The 20,972-nt window shown below is 41.7% G+C and overlaps 1 protein-coding gene across 2 annotated transcripts in view; it reads right to left on the reverse strand.

The window, feature by feature from the left end:
* Positions 1–20,972, reverse strand: part of ADAMTS12 (ADAM metallopeptidase with thrombospondin type 1 motif 12) — a 332,472-nt gene that overhangs the window by 107,039 nt on the left and 204,461 nt on the right. For both annotated transcript variants that reach the window (XM_040494910.1, XM_040494900.1), the window contains exons 6-9: positions 16,468–16,592; positions 12,280–12,429; positions 3,759–3,902; positions 3,254–3,398 (exon numbers count right to left, since the gene is read on the reverse strand). In XM_040494910.1, coding sequence (XP_040350844.1) covers positions 3,254–3,398; positions 3,759–3,902; positions 12,280–12,429; positions 16,468–16,592 — 564 coding nt within the window. The remainder of the gene's footprint in view (positions 1–3,253; positions 3,399–3,758; positions 3,903–12,279; positions 12,430–16,467; positions 16,593–20,972) is intronic.

Here is a 20,972-nt window from a genome sequence, read left to right on the forward strand (position 1 = left end):
AAGCTGTATTCTCTGGTATTTTACGTGTTTTTTTTTGTGTGTGTGTGTTTTTTTTTTTAATTTAAAAGGATTAGGCTATCTTGGCTGCAATATGCAGGGATCTGAAGTCTTCATTCATTTATCTCAAGATTTCATTCTATTACCCATTTATCTATGTCCTAGGCCCTGCTAAAAGTGAGGAATAAAAGCTCCCTCAGAGAGCTTACATAAAGTAGGGGAGGGTACAGACAACTAGAAAGCAGCTACAGGGGTGCCTGGGTGGCTCAGTTGGTTAAGCGCCTGACTTTGGCTCAGGTCATGATCTCATGGTTCCTGTGTTTGAACCCCATGTGGAGCTCTAAGCTGACAGCTCAGAGCTGAGAGTTGCTTCCGATTCACTGTCTCCCTCGCTCTCTGCCCTTCCCCCATTCACACTCTGTCTCTCTCTTAAAAATAAATAAACATTAAAAAAATTTTCTTTAAGCAACTATAATATAGTCTAACAAAGTCTTTGTTCAAGAAAATACAGAATAAAATGTGAAATGATATTTAAGCTGATACCTAAAGGATGAATAGGAGGGGTGGTGCACAGGAACCAGAGCCTGCAAAGCTCTGGAGGTGGTAGAGAATGCACAGCACTTTCAGGGAATGAGATTGTTTGGTATATGAATAAACACAGAGTATAAAACAGTAACTGACCAGAGATAGCCAGAGTGGTCTGTTTCTAGTAAACCACAGGATACCCTGAAAACTCCTTACCTTTGTAAAACATATAAAGTTGTGAATAAAATATTTTAAATATTTTAAATGCGTTCCTGAGTTGGCAAGAAAGTAAGAGATATCCTCAGAGGCTAAACATGTAGCAGAAATGTTGGGCATCTAGAGATACAAACCTGGTCACTTAGATTATAATTTTAATGGTCACCTGAGTACTGGTGACAATGTCCTGGGCCTGTGTAGCATGGGAAGTTGGACTGGAGACCTCAGAAAGACCATAACCCCAAAGGACTAGCCCTTGTGTGAAAGGATGGACTAAAAGAAACCTGGGGACACAGCTGAAAAATCTGTTTTGACCCTAACTCTAGAAGAAATAGTAAATGTTACCCCTGAGATTTTGTAACCATGACCCATGTAGTTGCATAACATCCAACCGATAATTTATTTTAACTAATCCAAAATCCTCTCTGGAAGAATATGAGCCTTAAGGAATAACCTGATAAGAAGTTTCACAACCAAGAACTCACAATAAAACAAAAATCAAGAAAAGGAAATAATCTATAATAAGCAAGACATAGAAGAAATCCCAAATAGGAAAAATAGACCCACGTAGACTCTGGACTTTGGAATTATCCAACATAAACTGCAAAATAAATGTCTCAAATATGATTAAAAAACAAAAGATCATATTGAAAGCCTGAATTAGAAACAAGAAACCATAACAGTTAGAGAAAACTTAGAAAAATAACCAACAGACTGCCACAAGTAAAAAAAAAAAAATACCATCAATGAAATTAAAATTTCAATAGAAAGGTTAAAAAGAGAAGTAGATGTGTCTGAAGAGAGAACTAGTGAGTCAAAAGAAAAAGAAATCACACAAACTGCAGAGACAAAAAATATGAAGGCAGGATCCCAAGATATGGAAGATTAGTGATTAAGACCAACATACATGCAACTGGAATTCTAGGTTAGAGAATGGAGAATCAAAACAATATTGTAAGAGATAAGGCCAAAGAACAAGAGATAGGATGAATCCTGAGGCCCCTTTGAAGCCATTTTAGAGAATTTAAACTTTATTGTAGGAAATGGGGAGACTGAAATATTTTATTGAGAGGAACACAATCCAATTTCCATTTATAAAGGTCATTTTGGCTGTATTTGGGGAGATGGATTAGAGTTGAGGGAGGTAGTTCAACTCCAGGAAAGGAGACCCATCAAAGACCTACTTCAGCCACCTAGGAATAGATGGATTTTTTTTAGAGATATTTAGGAAGTAGAATTGGCATAACTTGGTAACCATTTAGGAGTGAGGCTTGAGGGATTTCTGTCCCAACTTTCCCTTCTCTATTGAGTCTTGCCCATTGTGTTTAAGCACAGTTATTTACTTCCTCTTCAAAGGTCTTTTTACATGTCTCTTTTTGTGTTATCTCATTGTATTGAAATTGTTCTGTCTTGGGGTGCCTGGGTGGCGCAGTCGGTTAAGCGTCCGACTTCAGCCAGGTCACGATCTCGCAGTCCGTGAGTTCGAGCCCTGCGTCGGGCTCTGGGCTGATGGCTCAGAGCCTGGAGCCTGTTTCTGATTCTGTGTCTCCCTCTCTCTCTGCCCCTCCCCCGTTCATGCTCTGTCTCTCTCTGTCCCAAAAATAAATAAACGTTGAAATTGTTCTGTCTGCTTCCTCTACCAGAGCACAAGCTTCTTAAGGTGAGAGAGAATTTATTCCATTAATTTTTGAGGGCTTAATTTTTACCTTTTATTCACTAACAGCACAGAATCTGAGGACGGTTGAATGTGTCTTGCCTTGCCCATGTCTATGTGTTAACACTGGTACCTTCACACGACAAGGGATGCACTCAGAGAGTAGGCAAGGTTCAGATCACAAAGGAATGCCACACATAGGAGCTGGGGCTTTATCCCATGGTCAATGAACCCTAACAGTGGAGCAGAGCCATGGTTAGTTCCGTGTTTTTTTGAAATAACCTGAGCAACAATTTGAATGAAGGAGAGACTGGGTAGGAGGTAATTACAGTCGCAAGGAGAGAAGATGAGAGACTGAATCAAAACAGTACAGTGGGAATGAAGACGACAGGACAAAGCCACAAACTCTTTAGGAGGTTAAATGTCAGGGCTTGATTTACTAGATGGATAATAAAAATAAAGGAGATGAATGAATTGGGATGAAACTAATTCCTACTTGGCATCTGGGGTTTCTCTACACCAGATGGGAAATTCAGGAAAGGGAGCAACTTTAGGTTGCTACAGTCTGCAGGTGTAGAATCGCCGTGATTCCTGAAAATCACTACAAAATTTTCTTCACCCCCACCCACTTGCACAGGATTGCTATCTCCATAGAATACCAAGGAGGCTGGGTCAAGGAATGTAAATGACCCCCAACTTCACACCTTCTGCCTTACAAACACTTTGCCATAAACAGAAGGTTTCCATTTCTGTGTCTGGCTCTTCAGATTACCAAATAGTTCCCTGGCCCTTCCTTCAGCATGCTAGAGCCCTTAAACTCCGTGCATAGCCACCAGATGCACCAAGATACCCAACACTTACTTCTACTTCCTGGCAGAAGGTGGCATTTGGGCCATACTGCAGCTGGCATTGATGATGAACATCATAGATCACTCCAGGAGCAATGACCTTGGACTTCAAGCCTTTCTTCTGGGGCATGTCATCGAGACAGAACCCCCAGCCTCGACTAAAATGAAAACAAGAACAGCAGTAAATCATCAGAGGGATTTCCACGATCACTTATAACATAAATCCTAGTTGTGCCGGCCAGTTTCCAGGGACTTAACACACACTCAGATCATAAAGAGCCACCGTGAGCAAAAGCAAGCAAGGGGATAGGATGTTCACCTGGCTGTGGCTGGAAGGCAGGACCCACCCACATTTCAGGGTCAGAAAGCAGAAGTGAAATCCACCCCTTCTGATGCCACCTGATACTATGACCTGTGAGAGGCACTGAGACTTTTCCAGGGCCCAGGCAAAAAACTCAGACTGACTTCCAGTTTAAGGAGACCCAAGTGCAGCTGTCCTGAAAGGCACTGTCACTTACTCCAGGAAGCGGGTGATATACTCCTTGCTGCACTTGGACCACGTCAGTGGGGTGGGATTGTACTGGAGCTGGCGGGACATGATGTATGGGTGCCTGCCCACGGGCTCACAGTCATTTTCCTTCCCGTCATGCTGGATGCCAAAGCTGCAGGAGGGCACAAAGCACAAGAACATTAAGGAGGCTGGCATGAAATAGAAAACCACAGTTTCTTCGAGGTGAAAATAACCCACCGAGAGCCACTTTTGTACAGAATGCATGTGTTTACCAAGTGGGACTGTGAAGGTGGAGAGGGATATTTTGAGCACGTCTTGGCCTCAAATATGCAGCCATGGGAACCATGCAGCCAATTCCAAAACTTCTCTTTGGCTAGAAGCTCCCAGTTTGGCTTTCTAGGAGTCTGGAGTCAGGAGGGTAAACCCTGCCTTAAGCAATCTTCTTCCTCCTGCTTTAGTAACCACAGCTCAAAACCCCCAAACCTTCATTCTCCCTTTTCATCATCATTTGAGGAAGAGCATGAAAGGGTAAGCCTATGGGAGACTTTGTCAAAGACCACAAGCTGTGAGTGACTGGATTTCTTTTGAGTCTTGTCATGGGAGTTCTCCAGTATCTGAGACATCAGGGAGACTTCACAGCCCAGTGATTAGAGCAGGGTTTTTGAAGACATATGATCTGGACTCGCATTCCAGTTCTGTCACTTCGTGATCTGGGAGTTACTGAAACGGGTTCAGCTTCAGTTTCCTCTCCTGGAAAGTGCAGAGGTCTTCACTGTGCTAGGGTCAGATCTGAATGGATGAGTCTGAAAACCACTTGGCAAGTGCCTGGCATATAATAAGGGCTCTGTGAATGATGGGAATCCGTTATTGTTGCTTTTATCCTTGTCTAGCTTATTTCCCTTTTCTAGATGAGGAAGCTCAGAGTTTGAGACTTTTCGAAAGTCCCACAGCTAGTTAGTGGCAAGAGTAGGTCTTCTGCAGCTCACCCTGCTGTTGCAGTGTTCTTACCCAGGCCTCACTCAGCCTGCTCCCTGGTCCTCCCACTGCCAGGGCTGACCAGGTAAAGCAGCCCTGAATGACCCAGAAGAGCTTGTCCGGCATGGCAGGGGTGCCTGGGATGGAAGCAGATTCAGAAGTCTGTTTATAAGTTGAGTCCTCAGGATCAGCCCAGGATGCCATCAGAGGTCCCCACAAGAACTCTCTCCACTGGGATCTGCTTACAACAGGCATACTTGCAACCCAGAGATGTTGGCTCAACTCTCCAAATCTGAACAGGGTAAAGTAGGACCTTTTACTCGGCAAGTGAAATTCAGCCCATCTGACAGGGAAGCTCATATGCAACTTTACTAAAATCTCCTGATCAACATTAGTGACTCTTACAGAAAATAGTCTCTGGGGGGCTTTAGAGATTTCTTGTATTTTGCTTAATGCATTATGATGTTATCAACTTACTTACAGACTCCGATCACATTCCACATGAATACAAAATTCACAAAGGACTCAGAGAATTAATCTGCAAAACTCTTATCACCCAGCCACAAAGAATGCAATTCAATGAAAGCTTTCTTCCCAAGCAGGTCTTCCCTATGCTGTTGCAAATCCATTCTTATCTAGCTCATGAAGTACTCCACAAGTTCACCTGCAGAATAATTAGTAAGAACCCTAAATTGCAAGCATGGTTCAAAAATATGCATGAATCATGGTTTTTCCATCACTGGATATTCTAATACAAGAAGACATATTGCTGGATCTTATACACAGGAGCGATTCACACCTACACTCAAAATATATCAGTTCCCCCGAAGCTCATTTTGTTCCATCTAAAGTTTCTAATTTTAGGATTTCCCCCCTCCAGCTTCATCACCCCTCTCTTCCCCCATCTTATGAGCTAAAAGCAGTGCTACTGAAAATGTCCCTCTGGACCGTGTCTACTAGGTCTAAATGGGTGGAATGCTCCTGCCACATGGGAACAGTGGGTCAATGAGAAGTGAAGGCCAAGGAAAGCACATGGGGTCATAGGGATGGAAGGTTTGCATCCAGGAAGTTACTTTCTAGCAGATGGGATGGACACTGAAGAGCAATTTGGAGTACAGAGCCGTCTACAGGCTCAAACAACTTCCTGGGCTGTTGGATTGGCCTGCTTTACCTCATGCTTCAGTTTCAACCCCTGTTACATGAGTTTGCCAAATTACAGATGTGAAATAGCAATTAATTAATTACCTGGGTTTCGGGGTATCCTTTGATGGAAAAGATCCATTCCTTGCCTTTTATTATTCATTTTTTAAGTATAGTTAACACAATGTGACATTAGTTTCAGGTATACAACGTAGTCATTTGACAGGTTTATACTTAGGCTGTATTCACAAGTGTAGCTATACCATCAGCTGTCCTGATACAACACTATTACAATATCATTGATTCTATTACTTATGTGCTGCCTTTCATTCCTGTGATTTATTATTCATTTTATGGTGGAGAAGCAATAGCAGAGAACAAAAACCTCAAAAATATGATTGTGAGCTTTTAAAACCCATTTAGGGAATACCAATTTCACATATTTAACATGCAAAGGTCTGTAATGAAATATATCATGATCTGGAAGTGGGGGAGATATACTGGGTGAATGTTGCCTTTTAAGTGTTCATCTATATTGTTATATTTTCATTACTTAAAAGTGAAGGATGCTACGTCTCAAATAAGTTTTTAAATTTCCTCTGGGGATTGTACCTTCATTGTTGGGCACTTACATAAGGAGTCTGATAAAGGTGGTGAGAGACTTCAGGTATAAATGGCTGATATAATCCAGGGTCTTCAGGAATGGATTTTCAAAAAGTTTTCTCTCAAAATAAAAGTGAAATTATTCACATAAGGCCATAGCACAAGTTAGTTAACTTTACTTTCTATTTTGCATCACACATAGTAATGAAACAAACATGTTTCCAAGAAACAATGGGGTATCTTTGTTATTAATCTTTGTCTTTTTGGGATACTGGTTTATCAGTTTTGTTTTGTTCATTCTTGGATTGCTGCAGCCATTTCATTAATCTGCCCAGTGTTTCTCAGTTTGGTCCACAATTAGGACTATATAGCTAAAGGAAGAACTAAATACCCCAGAAGTATCTTTTACTATGAGCAAAAGTTTCTTAGGAAGCCCTTAAAGTCTTCTTTCATTTGGTTTTGTTTTGCTCAAGTATTTTTCTATCCCTCAAACTCAAGCTTATGTGTTCCTTCAACTTTCTCTTTTTTATCAGTGATTCTAAACTTTTTTGGGGGGGGCATTTAAAAGATGCTGTTTTAATACAAATCAAAAGCACAATGAGATATCACTTAACTCTGGTCAGAATGTCTAGAATCAAAAAGATAAGATTCTCACCACTGTAAGAATGTAGAGAAAAAGGAACCCTTATGCACTGTTGGTGGGAATGTAAATTGGTACAGCCACTGTGGAAAACAGTATGGAAGTTCATCAAACAATTAAAAAGAGAAATACCATGTGATCCAGTAATTCCACTACTAGGTATTTATCCAAAGAAATTGAAAACTCTAATTCAAAAAGATACATACTTCTATGTTCACTACAGCATTATTTACAATAGCCAGGATATGGAAGCAACCTAAGTGTCCATCGATAGATGAAGGGATGAAGAAGATGTGGTGTGTGTGTATATGTATATGTACACACAATGGAATATTAGTCATTAAGGGATGAAATCTTGCCATTTGCAACAACATGGATGGACCTCGAGGGTATTATGCTAAGTGAAATAAGTCAGACTGAAAAAGAAAAATACCATATGATCTCATTCATATGTGGAATCTAAAACACAAATGAATAAACAAACAAACAAAAAGCAGAATCAGACGTGTAAATACAGAGAACAAACTGGTGGTTGCCAGAGGGCAGGAGTATGGAGGGTGAGCGATACAGGTAAAAATGGGTGAAGGGGAGTGGCGCATACAGGCTTCCAGTTATGGAATTAATTAAGTCATGGGAATAAAAGGCACAACACAGGGAATACAGTCAATGATACCGTAACAGGGTTGTATGTTGACAGATATACTACACTTGTGGTGAGCATAGCATAACCTATAGAGCAGCTGAATCACTATGTTGTACACCTGAAACTAATGTAACACTGTGTGTCAACTATACCCAAATAAAAAAGATTAAATAAAAAAAAGTCTTTATTTAGGTTATCTGTATATGTCCTGATGCCTTTTTTTTTTTAAATTAAACTTTTTACTTTGAGATTATTGCAGGTTCAGTTGCAGTTTTAAGACATAAACAAAGCGGTCCCCTGTATCCATCACTCACCTTCCCCCCAATGGTAATACATTGCAAAACTATAATTCAGTAGCACAGTTGGGGTATTGATGCTTATACTGTCCAGACACAGAATATTATCATCACCACATGGATCCCTCATGTTGCAGTTATAGCCACACCCACTTCCTTCCCTCTCCCATTCCATCCTTAAACCCTGGCAGCCATATATACATTCTCCATTTCTACAATTTTGACATTTCAATCACATACAGCATGTAACCTTTTGGGACTGGCTTTTTTTTCACAGAGCATAACTGTTTGAAGATTCATCAGGTCACTGTATGTATCAATGAAACAGTGAAAAAAACATGTTTCCAAGAAACAATGGGGTATCTTTCATTTTATTGCTAACTAGTGTTCCATAATGTGTGTCCATCCCAGTTTAGGTAACCATTCACCCTGTTGGGTTGACACCACCCCTGGATTGTTTCTAGTTTGGGGCTATTAAGATTAAGCTTCTATAAACATTCACGTAAAGGTTTTTGTGTGAACGTAAATCTTCCTTTCTCCAGGACAAATCTCAGGAGTACGACTGCTGGATCATACGGTAGTTGTAGGTTTACAGCTTAAAAAACCGACAAACTATTCTCTGCAGTGCCTGGACCATTTTACTTTCTCACCAGCAATGTCTGAATGATCCGATCCCTCTGCAACCTTGCCAGCATTTGGGGTCACCACTATTTTTTTAGTCATTCTGATTGTTGTGTGACATCTCATTGCGATTTCAATTTGCATTTCCCTGGTAGCTAATGATGTTGAATATAGTTTCAAGTGCTTATCTGCCATTTGTATGTCTTTTCTGGTGGAATTTCTCCTTTTTGCCCATTTTTTAATTGTACTGTTTGGGTTTTTTTACTATTGAGGTTTTTGTTTTGTTTACATTTATTTATTGATTTTGAGAAACAGCAAGAGTATGAGCAGGGGAGGGGCAGAGAGAGAGGGAGAGAGAATCCCAAGCAGGGGATTCAAACTCAGGAACTGTGGGATCATGACCTGAACTGAAATCGAGTTGTAACCTCAACCGACTGAGGCACCTAGGCACCCCTCTATTTGAGTTTTGACAGTTGCTTATATATTTTAGATGCTTAGTTCTACTGGATATATGGAGTATTCATTTCCTAGGTAGGTCATAAAAATTATTATGAGCTTAGTGGCTTAAAATAACATAAACTTATTCTGTCACAGTCCTGGAGGACGGAAGTCTGAAATCAAGGTGTCAGCAGCACTCTGAACCCTTCAAAGTCTCCAGGGGAGAATTTCTCCTTGCCCCTTCCAGCTTCTGGTGGCTGCAGGCTTCCTGTCTTGTGGCAGTACGACTCTAACTTCTGCCTCCATCTTTACATGGTCTTCTCTTTGATCTGTGTCCAAATCTCCCTCTCCAGTCATTGGGTTTAGGGCCCAACCTAAATCTAGGGTGATTTAGTTTCAAAATTATTAACTAATAACATCTGCAAAGACCCTATTTCCAAAACAGGTTACATTCTGAAGTTCATAGAAGCCTTGAATTTGTGAAGGGGAACACTATTTAAGCCACTACATAGGGCTTGCAAACATTTTCTCTTGGGCTGTGGCTTGTATTTTCATCCTCTTAAAAGAGTCAAAAGTTTTAATTTTGATGAGTCCAAGTTTTAAATGTTTCCTTTTATCGATTGTGCATTTGATGCCAAGTTTAGAAACTCTTTGCCTAGCCTTAGATATTTAAAATTTCCTATTTATGTCCTAAAAGTTTTTTAGTTTTACATTTTACATTTAAGTTTGTGTTCTACTTCAAGATCATTTTTGCATATGGTGTGAGACTTAAGTAGAGACTCTTTTTATATATTAAAAACCAACACGGGGCTTGATCTTACAACCCTGGGATCATGACCTGAGCTGAAACCAAGAGTCAGACACTCAACTGACTGAGCCACCCAGGCACCCACCACACAATCTTGATTACTGCAGCTGTATAATAAATTTTGAAATCTTGTAGCCTGATTCTTCTCATTTTATTATTCTTTTTCAAATTGTTTTGAAAACTTATTCTAGTTCCTCTGCCTTTCCATATACATTTTAGATTAATTTTTTTATATGTCAAAAAGAATCGTGATGAGGGGTGCCTGGGTGGCTCAGTCGGTTAAGCGCCAACTTCAGCTCAGGTCATGAGCTCGCGGTCCGTGAGTTCGAGCCCCGCGTCGGGGCTGTGCTGACAGCTCAGAGCCTGGAGCCTGTTTCAGATTCTGTGTCTCCCTCTCTCTGACCCTCCCCCATTCATGCTCTGTCTCTGTCTCAAAAATGAATAAACGTTAAAAAAATTAAAAAAAAAGAATCGTGATGAAATTCTCATAGAAATATCATTAAACCTATTTATTTATTTCAGAAGAATTTCATCTTTACTATGTTGAGTCTTCCAATTCATGACCATAATAGGTTTCTCCATCTATTAGGAGATCTCTATTTCTTTCTGCAGTGTTGTGTAGTTTTCAGCATATGAGTCCTGTACATGTTTTGTAAGATTTAAATGTTTATAATAATTTTATACAAATATTTCATACTTCTGAGTGATTGTGAAAGGTACCGCATTTTTAATTTCAGTGTTCACTCGTTCATTGTCCGTATATAAAAATGTGAGTGATTCTGTATGTTTATGTGGTATCCTGTGAGCTTATTCTAGTTTGTGTGGTTGCATAGATTCTTTGGGGTTTTGTACATATACAATTATATTATCTGCAAATAGAGCTAGTTTTATATCTTCCTAATCTGTATGTTTTTTTTCTTGTCTTAGTGCACTGGCTAAAACCATACTCCTTTTTCTTTCTGTTCCTCAGACTTCGGCATTTACTTTGTCCTGTCTTCAAGTTCACTGGTTCTTATTTTGTCTGCTTATATCTGCCAATGAATCCCTCCAGTTAATTTTTTTATTAGAGTGACTGTACTTTTTAGCTCCAAAATTTCATCTTGGTTTCTTATTAGATCTTCTATATCTTTATTGATATTGTTATTTTGTTCACGTATCATTTCCTTTATCTTCTCCACATCTTCTTTAGTTCTTTGAGCATCTTTAAGGCAGTTGTTTCAAAATCTTTGTCTAACACATCTGTCCTCAGGAACAGTTTCTGTTGATTTATTTTTTTTCCTTTGAGATCATACTTTCCTGGTTCTTTGTATGTTTTATGATTTTTTTGCGTAGAAAAATGGACATTTGAATCTGTTAATGTGGTAACTCTGGAAATCAGATTCTTCCTCTTCTGTAGGGTTTTCTGTTTTTATTATTGTTGTTGTTGTTGTTATTATTACTATTATTATTATTGTAGGCTGTGTCTGTGCCAAGGATCAACCTGAGGTAAAAATTTAAGGTCTTCGCAGGTCTTTTCACAGTCTTTATCTGGGCACGTGTGATCACTTTCTAATTTTCCCCATGTATGTAATTATTTTTGAAAGTCCTATTCTTTATTGTCTAGCTCTCAAAAGGGAAAAAGGAGAAATAAAAAGAGGGAGAGAAAATGGTGCTGGCCTCTTAAATCCTCTGGCAGTCACTCCAGTTTAAGGGGAGCTTGCAACAATGTGGAGAGGTGCAACAACAATGGCTGCCCCAACTTTGTCTTCACCTCTGTGATCAGAAGCAGCCATCGGCAACCAGAGCACAACTTGCGCCTCCTGTTAACTGACGTTTGCTTAATGGTCTTCTTCATCGTATAGCAGTTTTAAATTTCTGCTTTATTCAATGTGTTCCTTCAATACATATAAGTAAAATGGGGTTAACAATGGTATCTATTTCATAAGGTTATCAAAAGGAATCAACAACACAACCCAAAATGGAAGACATAAAGGATGCAAAAATGTTAATGTTTGTGACTTGTCAGTGATATTAATACCTCAGCATTTTATAAAAACTAAACAAGGATTGTTACTCCCGAATTAATCAAGTAAGTTAAAGCTTATGTCCTTGTCTGTGTTCAACCCTTTCTAATTCAGAAAATTGTAGTAGCCTTTTGATTCTGTGGTGTAGTAGGTACAAGTGGTCAGGGAAGAAGAGACACTGAAATCTTTGAAGCGTGTGATTATCCCCACTTTACAGATGAGGAAGGAGAGGTTTAGGAGGGTGAGTCTCAAGACACAGTGTAACCCGACTCCTAATGCCCCATTTAAGGTGCTTGCCCTTCCCTCTACTGACATGGTGCATGAACATGGCAAGGGGATCTCAGTTTCCTTGGCCCTTTACCTGTGTCCGAGCTCATGGGCAATTGTGAAAGCCAGAGGGAGTCCAGAGTCTTCATTGATGTTACAGCTCCGGTGAGGCTGGCACATTCCTGACAGGTGGGACAGACCCAAAGTCTCACAGGGGCGATTGACACTGGCACAGATGTCTTTTCTGAAAGCAGAGAATAGAGATGCATATGCTCCCAAAGAAACATCTGAAAAAATCCTCCTGGAAAAAATCTGGGTATTAGTTCACATTCAATATGGTCTGGAAAGTATGGTTAAATTATTTTTAAAACTCCATAGGGAGCAATTCACAATTCATAAGATTATTACGATTTCACCTCTAATTACTGACTCTCACTAACACCTAAAAATGTGGGAAAATATGACAATTTTTAATGTTTATTTATTTATTTTTCAGAGAGAGAGAGAGAGAGAGAGAGAGAGAGAGAAAGCTCAAGCAAGCATGAGCAGGGGAAGGGCAGAGAGAGACAGGGAGAGAGAGAGAATCCCAAGTAGGTTCCATGCTATCAGCTTGAAGCCTGACATGGGGCTCAATCTCAAGAACCACAAGATCATGACCTGAGCAGAAATCAAGTTGGATGCTTACCTGAGCCATTCAGTCACTCCATGACAAATGTTTTATTTTGAGTTGCTTTTGCCCTTAATCTCAGGATGCCAAATTATATTGTTTGGCCAAAAAGAGAAGGATTTGATTGAAAATTGAAGATTATTTGAACTTTTAAATAAAGGATAACCAACAGTGGCTGAGCGTTTTCACATATGAAACCCCTTTTGGTCTTTCTGGGGTCTGTGCTCAAAATGCATCTGAGAACTTTTGCTTATTCATGAAAAAGGCAATTGATCTCATCAATCCATCTAGAGATCAAATCAGTTGGCTCTCCAGCCCCACTACCCTAACTATATGGGACATTGGAGGGAATGCATATACAAATAAAGACTCTTAGGATCTCAAAAAATACTGGTTATGGTTTTTAAATGTAAAAATATGCTTCCATACCTTTGTGGGGATTATTTCAGTCATTGACAAGAGTTAACTTGGTTTGGTCTGGTTTTCTTCAATTCAGGAAGAGCTCTTTGCCAAGAATAACTAGCATAAATGCCAAGAAGGTTCTGAGCTTGTTAGCTGCAGACCTTCAACTCATCAGGTTTGTGTGGGTACCATTTCTGGCAACTAATGATCTGTTTGATGTTTCCACTGGGCCATGGAAAAGATCCAGGCTCTGAAAACCCCTGCGAGTCCTCCGTTCTCCAGGAGGCAATGGCTGGGACAAAGGGATAGGAGAGAGTGGCAGCCCATGTCACGGCATGCCAACTGACAGATCCCCACTCTAACGGCAATAGTTTTTGGGTAGATTTGTGTTGGAGAGCTAGATTGGATCAGACAGGCCAATCATTCTAAATAATTTCTGTGTCTGTGGGAGGACCAACCAACCAACGTTTCCACCCCTGCTGCAAAATGTACTTGTTACTATTTCATTTTTTTAAAAGTCTAGACCTGCTTGGAGCTGCTGGGAAAAGATTGGTGTCTACTGCTAATTCACCTGCTTTCTCATTCAGATGGGGCAGGTGTTAGGTCCATTACATAATTGTTTACTAACTGCCTACTAAGTATCTAGCACTAAAGAGGAAAAAGGGGGGGGGTAATAAAAGAATTATAGAAACATGAGTCTTGCAGACAAGGAGCTTCTGCTCCCCAAAGCAGATTAGCTCTACCTTCACCATGCACTGGATATTGTATAAGAGAAAACATGCCTTGGTATGCAGTTACTAGCCTTGCTTCATGCGGTATGTTTAAGCCAAATCCACCTCCTACTGAATGAAACTCTGCAGAGAACCCTGTTGAATGGATCTCAGCACAGTCATCCATAGGCAAGTCACATACCTCCCTCCCTGGTCCTGCCTGTTTTTCAAACCAGAGGTTCCCAACAGGGGTTGATTTTGCTCCCACCCACTCTTAGAGACAGTTTGGGTTGTCACAACTTGTAGGAGGGTGCTACTGGCGTCTCATGGATACAGGCAAGAGATGCTGTTAAATACACCTCAGCACACAGACAGCCCTGCACAACAAAAGAATTACCCAACTCAAGATGCTGAGGGTAAGAAATTCTGCTTTAGCATTTGAAATACTCTCCACTCCTCAGGAGTTGGTGAGGTTCATCATATACTGAAACCAGGCCCTTGTTTAAAGGAAGAAAAATTGTCATAATAAGAAAAAAAATATAGTAAGAGAACAGATCCTTCATATTCTTATGGGTAATAGTTAAGAGTACAACTATTAGGGTCAAACCACCTGGATTTAAGTCTTAGTTGTACTTGTTAATGGAAATGAGATTTGAGGCAAGTGATATAACCATGCCTCAGTTTCCCCATCTATAAAATGGGAATAATTGATGGTAGTTCAACTACCAGACTTGTTGTGTAGATTAAATGGAATAATGATTGTTCTAATAGATGTAGCACAGTGCTACATCAGACACTCCACAAACGCCAGCTATCATTAATTCACTCATTTCCTCATGTGAATGAGAGAAGAAGTGATATCTGCTTTCAGGGCAAGGAAAGAGAGGAAGGTGACACAGTTTCTAACAGTGGTCCTGAATCCAGGGTTCTTCCCTACAGCTAGGTCCTGCCTGGACTGAAGTCTTCCCCTGGCTTCTTGCTCAGGTCCTCAGTGTTCCCTGCCTGTGTGTTGCTCCCCCACCCCCTGCCCCCCACCCCGGCCAGGGCCCCAGTGCTTACGTTCCACACCCACACTAACCTACCTCCCAGCAGAGCTACCGATGTCACAGACCCTAATATGAATCTAATGTAATAGGTTTATTCCACAAACTTCTTTTGAAAACTGTTTGCATTCAACTGAAGTTTTGATACTTTCATCCAAAAGAATGACTCTGACGGTTGGAGTGAAAGTTGGTTATCATCCTTTGCGGGCACCCCATGCATCAGGATACTAAAGGGACCAGTGACAGGCCAAAATGTTCAGGGGCAGCCTGCCCTCCCTGGGGAGAACACACGCGCGTGCACACAGCACACACACACACACACACACACACACACACACACACACACAAAGGGCCTTCCAGTGCATGAGTTCTCTGTGGCTGACAAGCCAGGCCGAGCAGACTCTTCTATTTACACATCCATCGATTTCCTGATGTCTTCGAATCTGCACAGGAGTTCCCCATGAGAATTTAACTCCCCCGTTAATGAAAGACTTCATTTAAAATAATGTCTGGGGTGCCTGGGTGGCTAAGTTGGTTAAGTGTCTGGCTCTTGATTTCAGCTGAGGTTATGATCTCATGGTTCATGGGTTTGAGCCCCGTGTTGGGCTCTGTGCTGATGGTATGCAGCCTGCTTCGGATTCTCTCTCCCTATCTCTCTGTCCCTCCTTCTCCCTATCTCTCTCTCTCCCTCTCTCTCAAAATTAAAATAAAATAAGATAAAATAAAATAAGACAAAATAAAATAATATCTGATGCTTGGCAGGTGTTCAATAAGTATTTATTGAATCAGTGAGCAAACATAGCCTCCAAGAGCCTGGGTTGATCAGAAAAGTTCATTAGCCTTTCACAGCTATAAGTCTGGGAAGGTTGATGGTTTTTATTAGCACCACAGGGTCTGTCTGTCATCAGAACAAAATAGTATCTTCATGAGAATAAAGGGAGAAGCAAACTGCTCTGTGTATTCAGGGAAGGGCCGGCCGCCCATATCCTGTCCTCACCATCAGGCAGGGATGGGTTACAAGGAGGACTGATTTCTGTAGAGAAGGTTGCATGTTTCTAAACTGGAGTAAAAATTTCAAGAAGAAAATAAAGGATTGGAAAGCCCAGGCTTAAAAGTTACAGGACTCTTTAACAAGGATCTGTAAACAATCTTCCTGAGCTTATAGAGCTGCATGAAAAAGCCAATTTTAAAGATGAAATCATCACTGGGATATGAAAAAGGCCTGCATTTCGCCAACAGATTTTTGCCAACAGTTTATTAACATGGAGAGTTTTGTCACACACGTTTAATAATTGCCCCCTCACTGGTATGGACATTGTCTAGATCGTAGATGCTGCCTTTAAAAATGATCAAAAGCGGCAAAGAGTAGGAGACTCTCATGGGTTTGAATAGGGGACAACTCTTTCACCTGCCAGCCCCCCTGCTTCGCAGCCCCTGGCTTCCTGTAGTCCCTGGGGTACCTGGTGAGGAGGACGGCCACGTCATGATGGGCAGGGTTAAGGTCACTCTTGGGATTGATGCTCTTCTGCCACTTACAGAAGCTGGACAGTGTCTTCTCTGCATGGTGAACTATTTTCAATCCTTGCTAGAGAAAGAAGAGGAAGAGATTGGCATGGGTGAGTTTACTGTGCTCAGGGCTCATCACAGAAGCTCTTAGAAGCAACCAAGTGTGACAAGCTCTGGGTGGGCACCTCAGCTATCTGTTAGGCAGGAATCTGGCAGAGGCCAACTTACTCCCGGCTCTAAATACCATCACCCTCATGACTTTTATCAAAAGAATCAGAAGGGCAGAAGTGCAGGACAGAAATTATCACTGGAACAAGTAGCCCTTGAAGAAAAATTAAAACTGCATTAGCCAAGACCAAGAGCTGTTTGAAATCACATCTCTAGCAGCACTCTGCTTCCTAAGCCACTACGATTCCAAAGAGGCATTTTTACTTCTAATGCAACAACAGAAAATGATTTTCAACAAAAAGCTTCTTCCTTGCATGAGAACTCCTACAACCTGGGTTTCCATTTTGGTCTCACATCTGCGGATGAAGGGCAGAGGATGACATAATCTCTCTAGGCTTCTAACCAGTTGGAATCATTAGCTGTCTGACAACAATTAGGTTGCCGCATTGGATGCCCCCAGCCTGCAATTTCAAGGGCTGCTGAATAATCTATTTGGGCCATTGTTACGACCCAGGATGGGAAGAGAGGGCTTGTCCCAAATTAACTGGCTGAACACTTGTCAAATGGAGGGGGACAGATAATCATCTTTATTTGAATTTCTAAAGGAGATGTTCCTTTTCCCTTGCCCCATTTCTTTGGGGTCTCTATATCAAGCTGGCCCTCCTCCAGGGTGGATTCTACCTGGAGAATGACTACTTCCATTGATCTACTCTAACCTGAGTCTATCACTCTGGTCTCAGTCCAAGAAGTTCAAGACAATCTCTACATCAAACTATGAACTTGCTTCTTCACTACTCTGCATTTTGCTAAGGCCACACCCAAAGCAAACAAGGTCTGAGAGGCTTCAGTTGCCTGTTAAAGGCATTTCCAGGTGCCCCCCAACACACATGCTAATTAACCACCACAGACCACCTGCCTTTCATGAAAACGCAGAAAGGTGGCTCATCATCAGACATGAAAACCCATGGAATTGCTTAGCATTATGAATTTAAATAGAAGAAACAGACTTCTTAATTTACTAATCCTCACTGTTCTGTCATCCAGCAGAATCATGTATGGTGGAAAGGGAGGAGGAATTATGGGGGACTAGCTGGGTACAGGGGTCAGCCTCCTATTCATCTAGTCAACCCTACCTAGTCAACCCTACGAGAACCAAGGCTTACACCCACCATAGGGAATTGGCAAGGGAGCATAAAGCAGGAATGGAAGGAAAGAGAATGGAAGGCACGAGAAAGAAAAGAGAAGTAAATAAAAAGGGAGAGAGGAAGGAAAGAGAAGAGAGGAAATATTTCTTGATCATTATGTGATCTGTGTGCCAGACACTTTCACATATATTCTTTCATTTCATTTAATTGCATCTTCTCGGCATTATTTCTAAAGAAAGCATTGTTATTTTCATTTACAAGAGGGAATTGAACCTCAGAGAAGTGAAAAATGAGCTGAAGGTGATTTGAGTCAGATACTGAATCAAAGACCCCAAGAACGAGGGCTCCTGGGTGAAGCATGGTTCCAGTGTGTGGCCAGCCTCATTAGAAGACAGCTCCTTCACACAGGAAGGTAGATTATCAAACAAAGAATCAACTACAATTTGATTGCCTTTAGGTCTGTTTTCAACCCTTCATTTCTTTGTTTGGTTATGGGCTTTTATTGTTTTCTGTGTGGGAGGAGGTCTCTGAGAGAATGCTCATTAATTAAAAAAAAAAAGACCATTTAGAATTATTCCAAAGGAAAAGAACTACTTAGGCATAAGTCTAACAAAACACATGCAAGATCTGTGTCCTGAAAATCACAACATGCTGATCAAAGAGCAGAGGCTCAATGTAAATTTCACACTTTATACAAATACTGACTCAGATGATTCACAGACTGAAATGTAAAATGTAAAACTATACAACTTTTCGAAAAAAAATCATAGGAGAACATCTTGGAGACCTGGGGCTAGGCAAGGAGTTCATAGATTTGACACTAAGGACATCATACATAAAAGGGAAAACTGAAAAACTGGACTTCACCAAAATTAAAACCTTTTGCTGTGAGAGATAGCTTTGGGGGAAGAGGGAAGATGGCGGCGTAGGAGGACGCTGGGCTCACCGCGCGTCCTGCTGATCACTTAGATTCCACCTACACCTGCCTAAATAACCCAGAAAACCGCCAGAGGATTAGCAGAACGGAGTCGCCGGAGCCAAGCGCAGACGAGAGGCCCACGGAAGAGGGTAGGAAGGGCGGCGAGGCGGTGCGCGCTCCACGGACTGGCGGGAGGGAGCCGGGGCGGAGGGGCGGCTCGCCGGCCAAGCAGAGCCCCCGAGTCTGGCTTGCAAAAGCGGAGGGGCCTGACGGACTGTGTTCCGACAGCAAGCGCGACTTAGCGTCTGGGAGGTCATAAGTTAACAGCTCTGCTCAGAAAGCGGGAAGGCTGGAGGACAAAGGGAAGGAGAGCTGCTGAGCCCCCGGACGACAGAGCTCAGTTTGGTGGGGAACAAAGGCGCTCGCCAGCGCCATCTCCCCCGCCCATCCCCCAGCCAAAATCCCAAAGAGAGCCAGTTCCTGCCAGGGAACTTGCTCGCTCCGCGCAAACACCCAACTCTGCGCTTCTGCGGAGCCAAACCTCCGGCAGCGGATCTGACTCCCTCCTGCTGCCACAGGGCCCCTCCTGAAGTGGATCACCTAAGGAGAAGCAAGCTAAGCCTGCCCCTCCTGCCCCCCGTGCACCTCGCCTACCCACCCCAGCTAAGACGCCAGATCCTCAGCATCACAAGTCTGGCAGTGTGCAAGTAGCCCAGACAGGCCACCCCACCCCACAGTGAATCCCACCCCTAGGAGAGGGGAAGAGAAGGCACACACCAGTCTGACTGTGGCCCCAGCGGTGGGCTGGGGGCAGACATCAGGTCTGACTGCGGCTCCGCCCACCAACTCCAGTAATACACCACAGCACAGGGGAAGTGCCCTGCAGGTCCTCACCACCCAAGGGACTATCCAAAATGACCAAGCGGAAGAATTCCCCTCAGAAGAATCTCCAGGAAATAACAACAGCTAATGAGCTGATCAAAAAGGATTTAAATAATATAACAGAAAGTGAATTTAGAATAATAGTCATAAAATTAATCGCTGGGCTTGAAAACAGTATAGCTGACAGCAGAGAATCTCTTGCTACAGAGATCAAGGGACTAAGGAACAGTCACGAGGAGCTGAAAAACGCTTTAAACGAAATGCATAACAAAATGGAAACCACCACGGCTCGGATTGAAGAGGCAGAGGAGAGAATAGGTGAACTAGAAGATAAAGTTATGGAAAAAGAGGAAGCTGAGAAAAAGAGAGATAAAAAAATCCAGGAGTATGAGGGGAAAATTAGAGAACTAAGTGATACACTAAAAAGAAATAATATACGCATAATTGGTATCCCAGAGGAGGAAGAGAGAGGGAAAGGTGCTGAAGGGGTACTTGAAGAAATAATAGCTGAGAACTTCCCTGAAGTGGGGAAGGAAAAAGGCATTGAAATCCAAGAGGCACAGAGAACTCCCTTCAGACGTAACTTGAATCGATCTTCTGCACGACATATCATAGTGAAACTGGCAAAATACAAGGATAAAGAGAAAATTCTGAAAGCAGCAAGGGGTAAACGTGCCCTCACATATAAAGGGAGACCTATAAGACTCGTGACTGATCTCTCTTTTGAAACTTGGCAGGCCAGAAAGAATTGGCATGAGATTTTCAGTGTGCTAGACAGAAAAAATATGCAGCCGAGAATCCTTTATCCAGCAAGTCTGTCATTTAGAATAGAAGGAGAGATAAAGGTCTTCCCAAACAAACAAAAACTGAAGGAATTTGTCACCACTAAACCAGCCCTACAAGAGATCCAAAGGGGACCCTGTGAGACAAAGTACCAGAGACATCACTACAAGCATAAAACATACAGACATCACATTGACTCTAAACCCATATCTTTCTATAATAACACTGAATGTAAATGGATTAAATGCGCCAACCAAAAGACATAGGGTATCAGAATGGATAAAAAAACAAGACCCATCTGTTTGCTGTCTACAAGAGCCTCATTTTAGACCTGAGGACACCTTTAGATTGAGAGTGAGGGGATGGAGAACTATTTATCATGCTACTGGAAGCCAAAAGAAAGCTGGAGTAGCCATACTTATATCAGACAAACTAGACTTTAAATTAAAGGCTGTAACAAGAGATGAAGAAGGACATTATATAATAGTGACAGGGTCTATCCATCAGGAAGAGCTAACAATTATAAATGTCTATGCGCCGAATACCGGAGCGCCCAAATATA

Source organism: Herpailurus yagouaroundi, unplaced genomic scaffold (genome assembly GCF_014898765.1).
Source record: "Herpailurus yagouaroundi ecotype Mexico unplaced genomic scaffold, PumYag 29, whole genome shotgun sequence".
In the NCBI taxonomy this organism is placed as follows: Eukaryota; Metazoa; Chordata; class Mammalia; order Carnivora; family Felidae; genus Herpailurus; species Herpailurus yagouaroundi.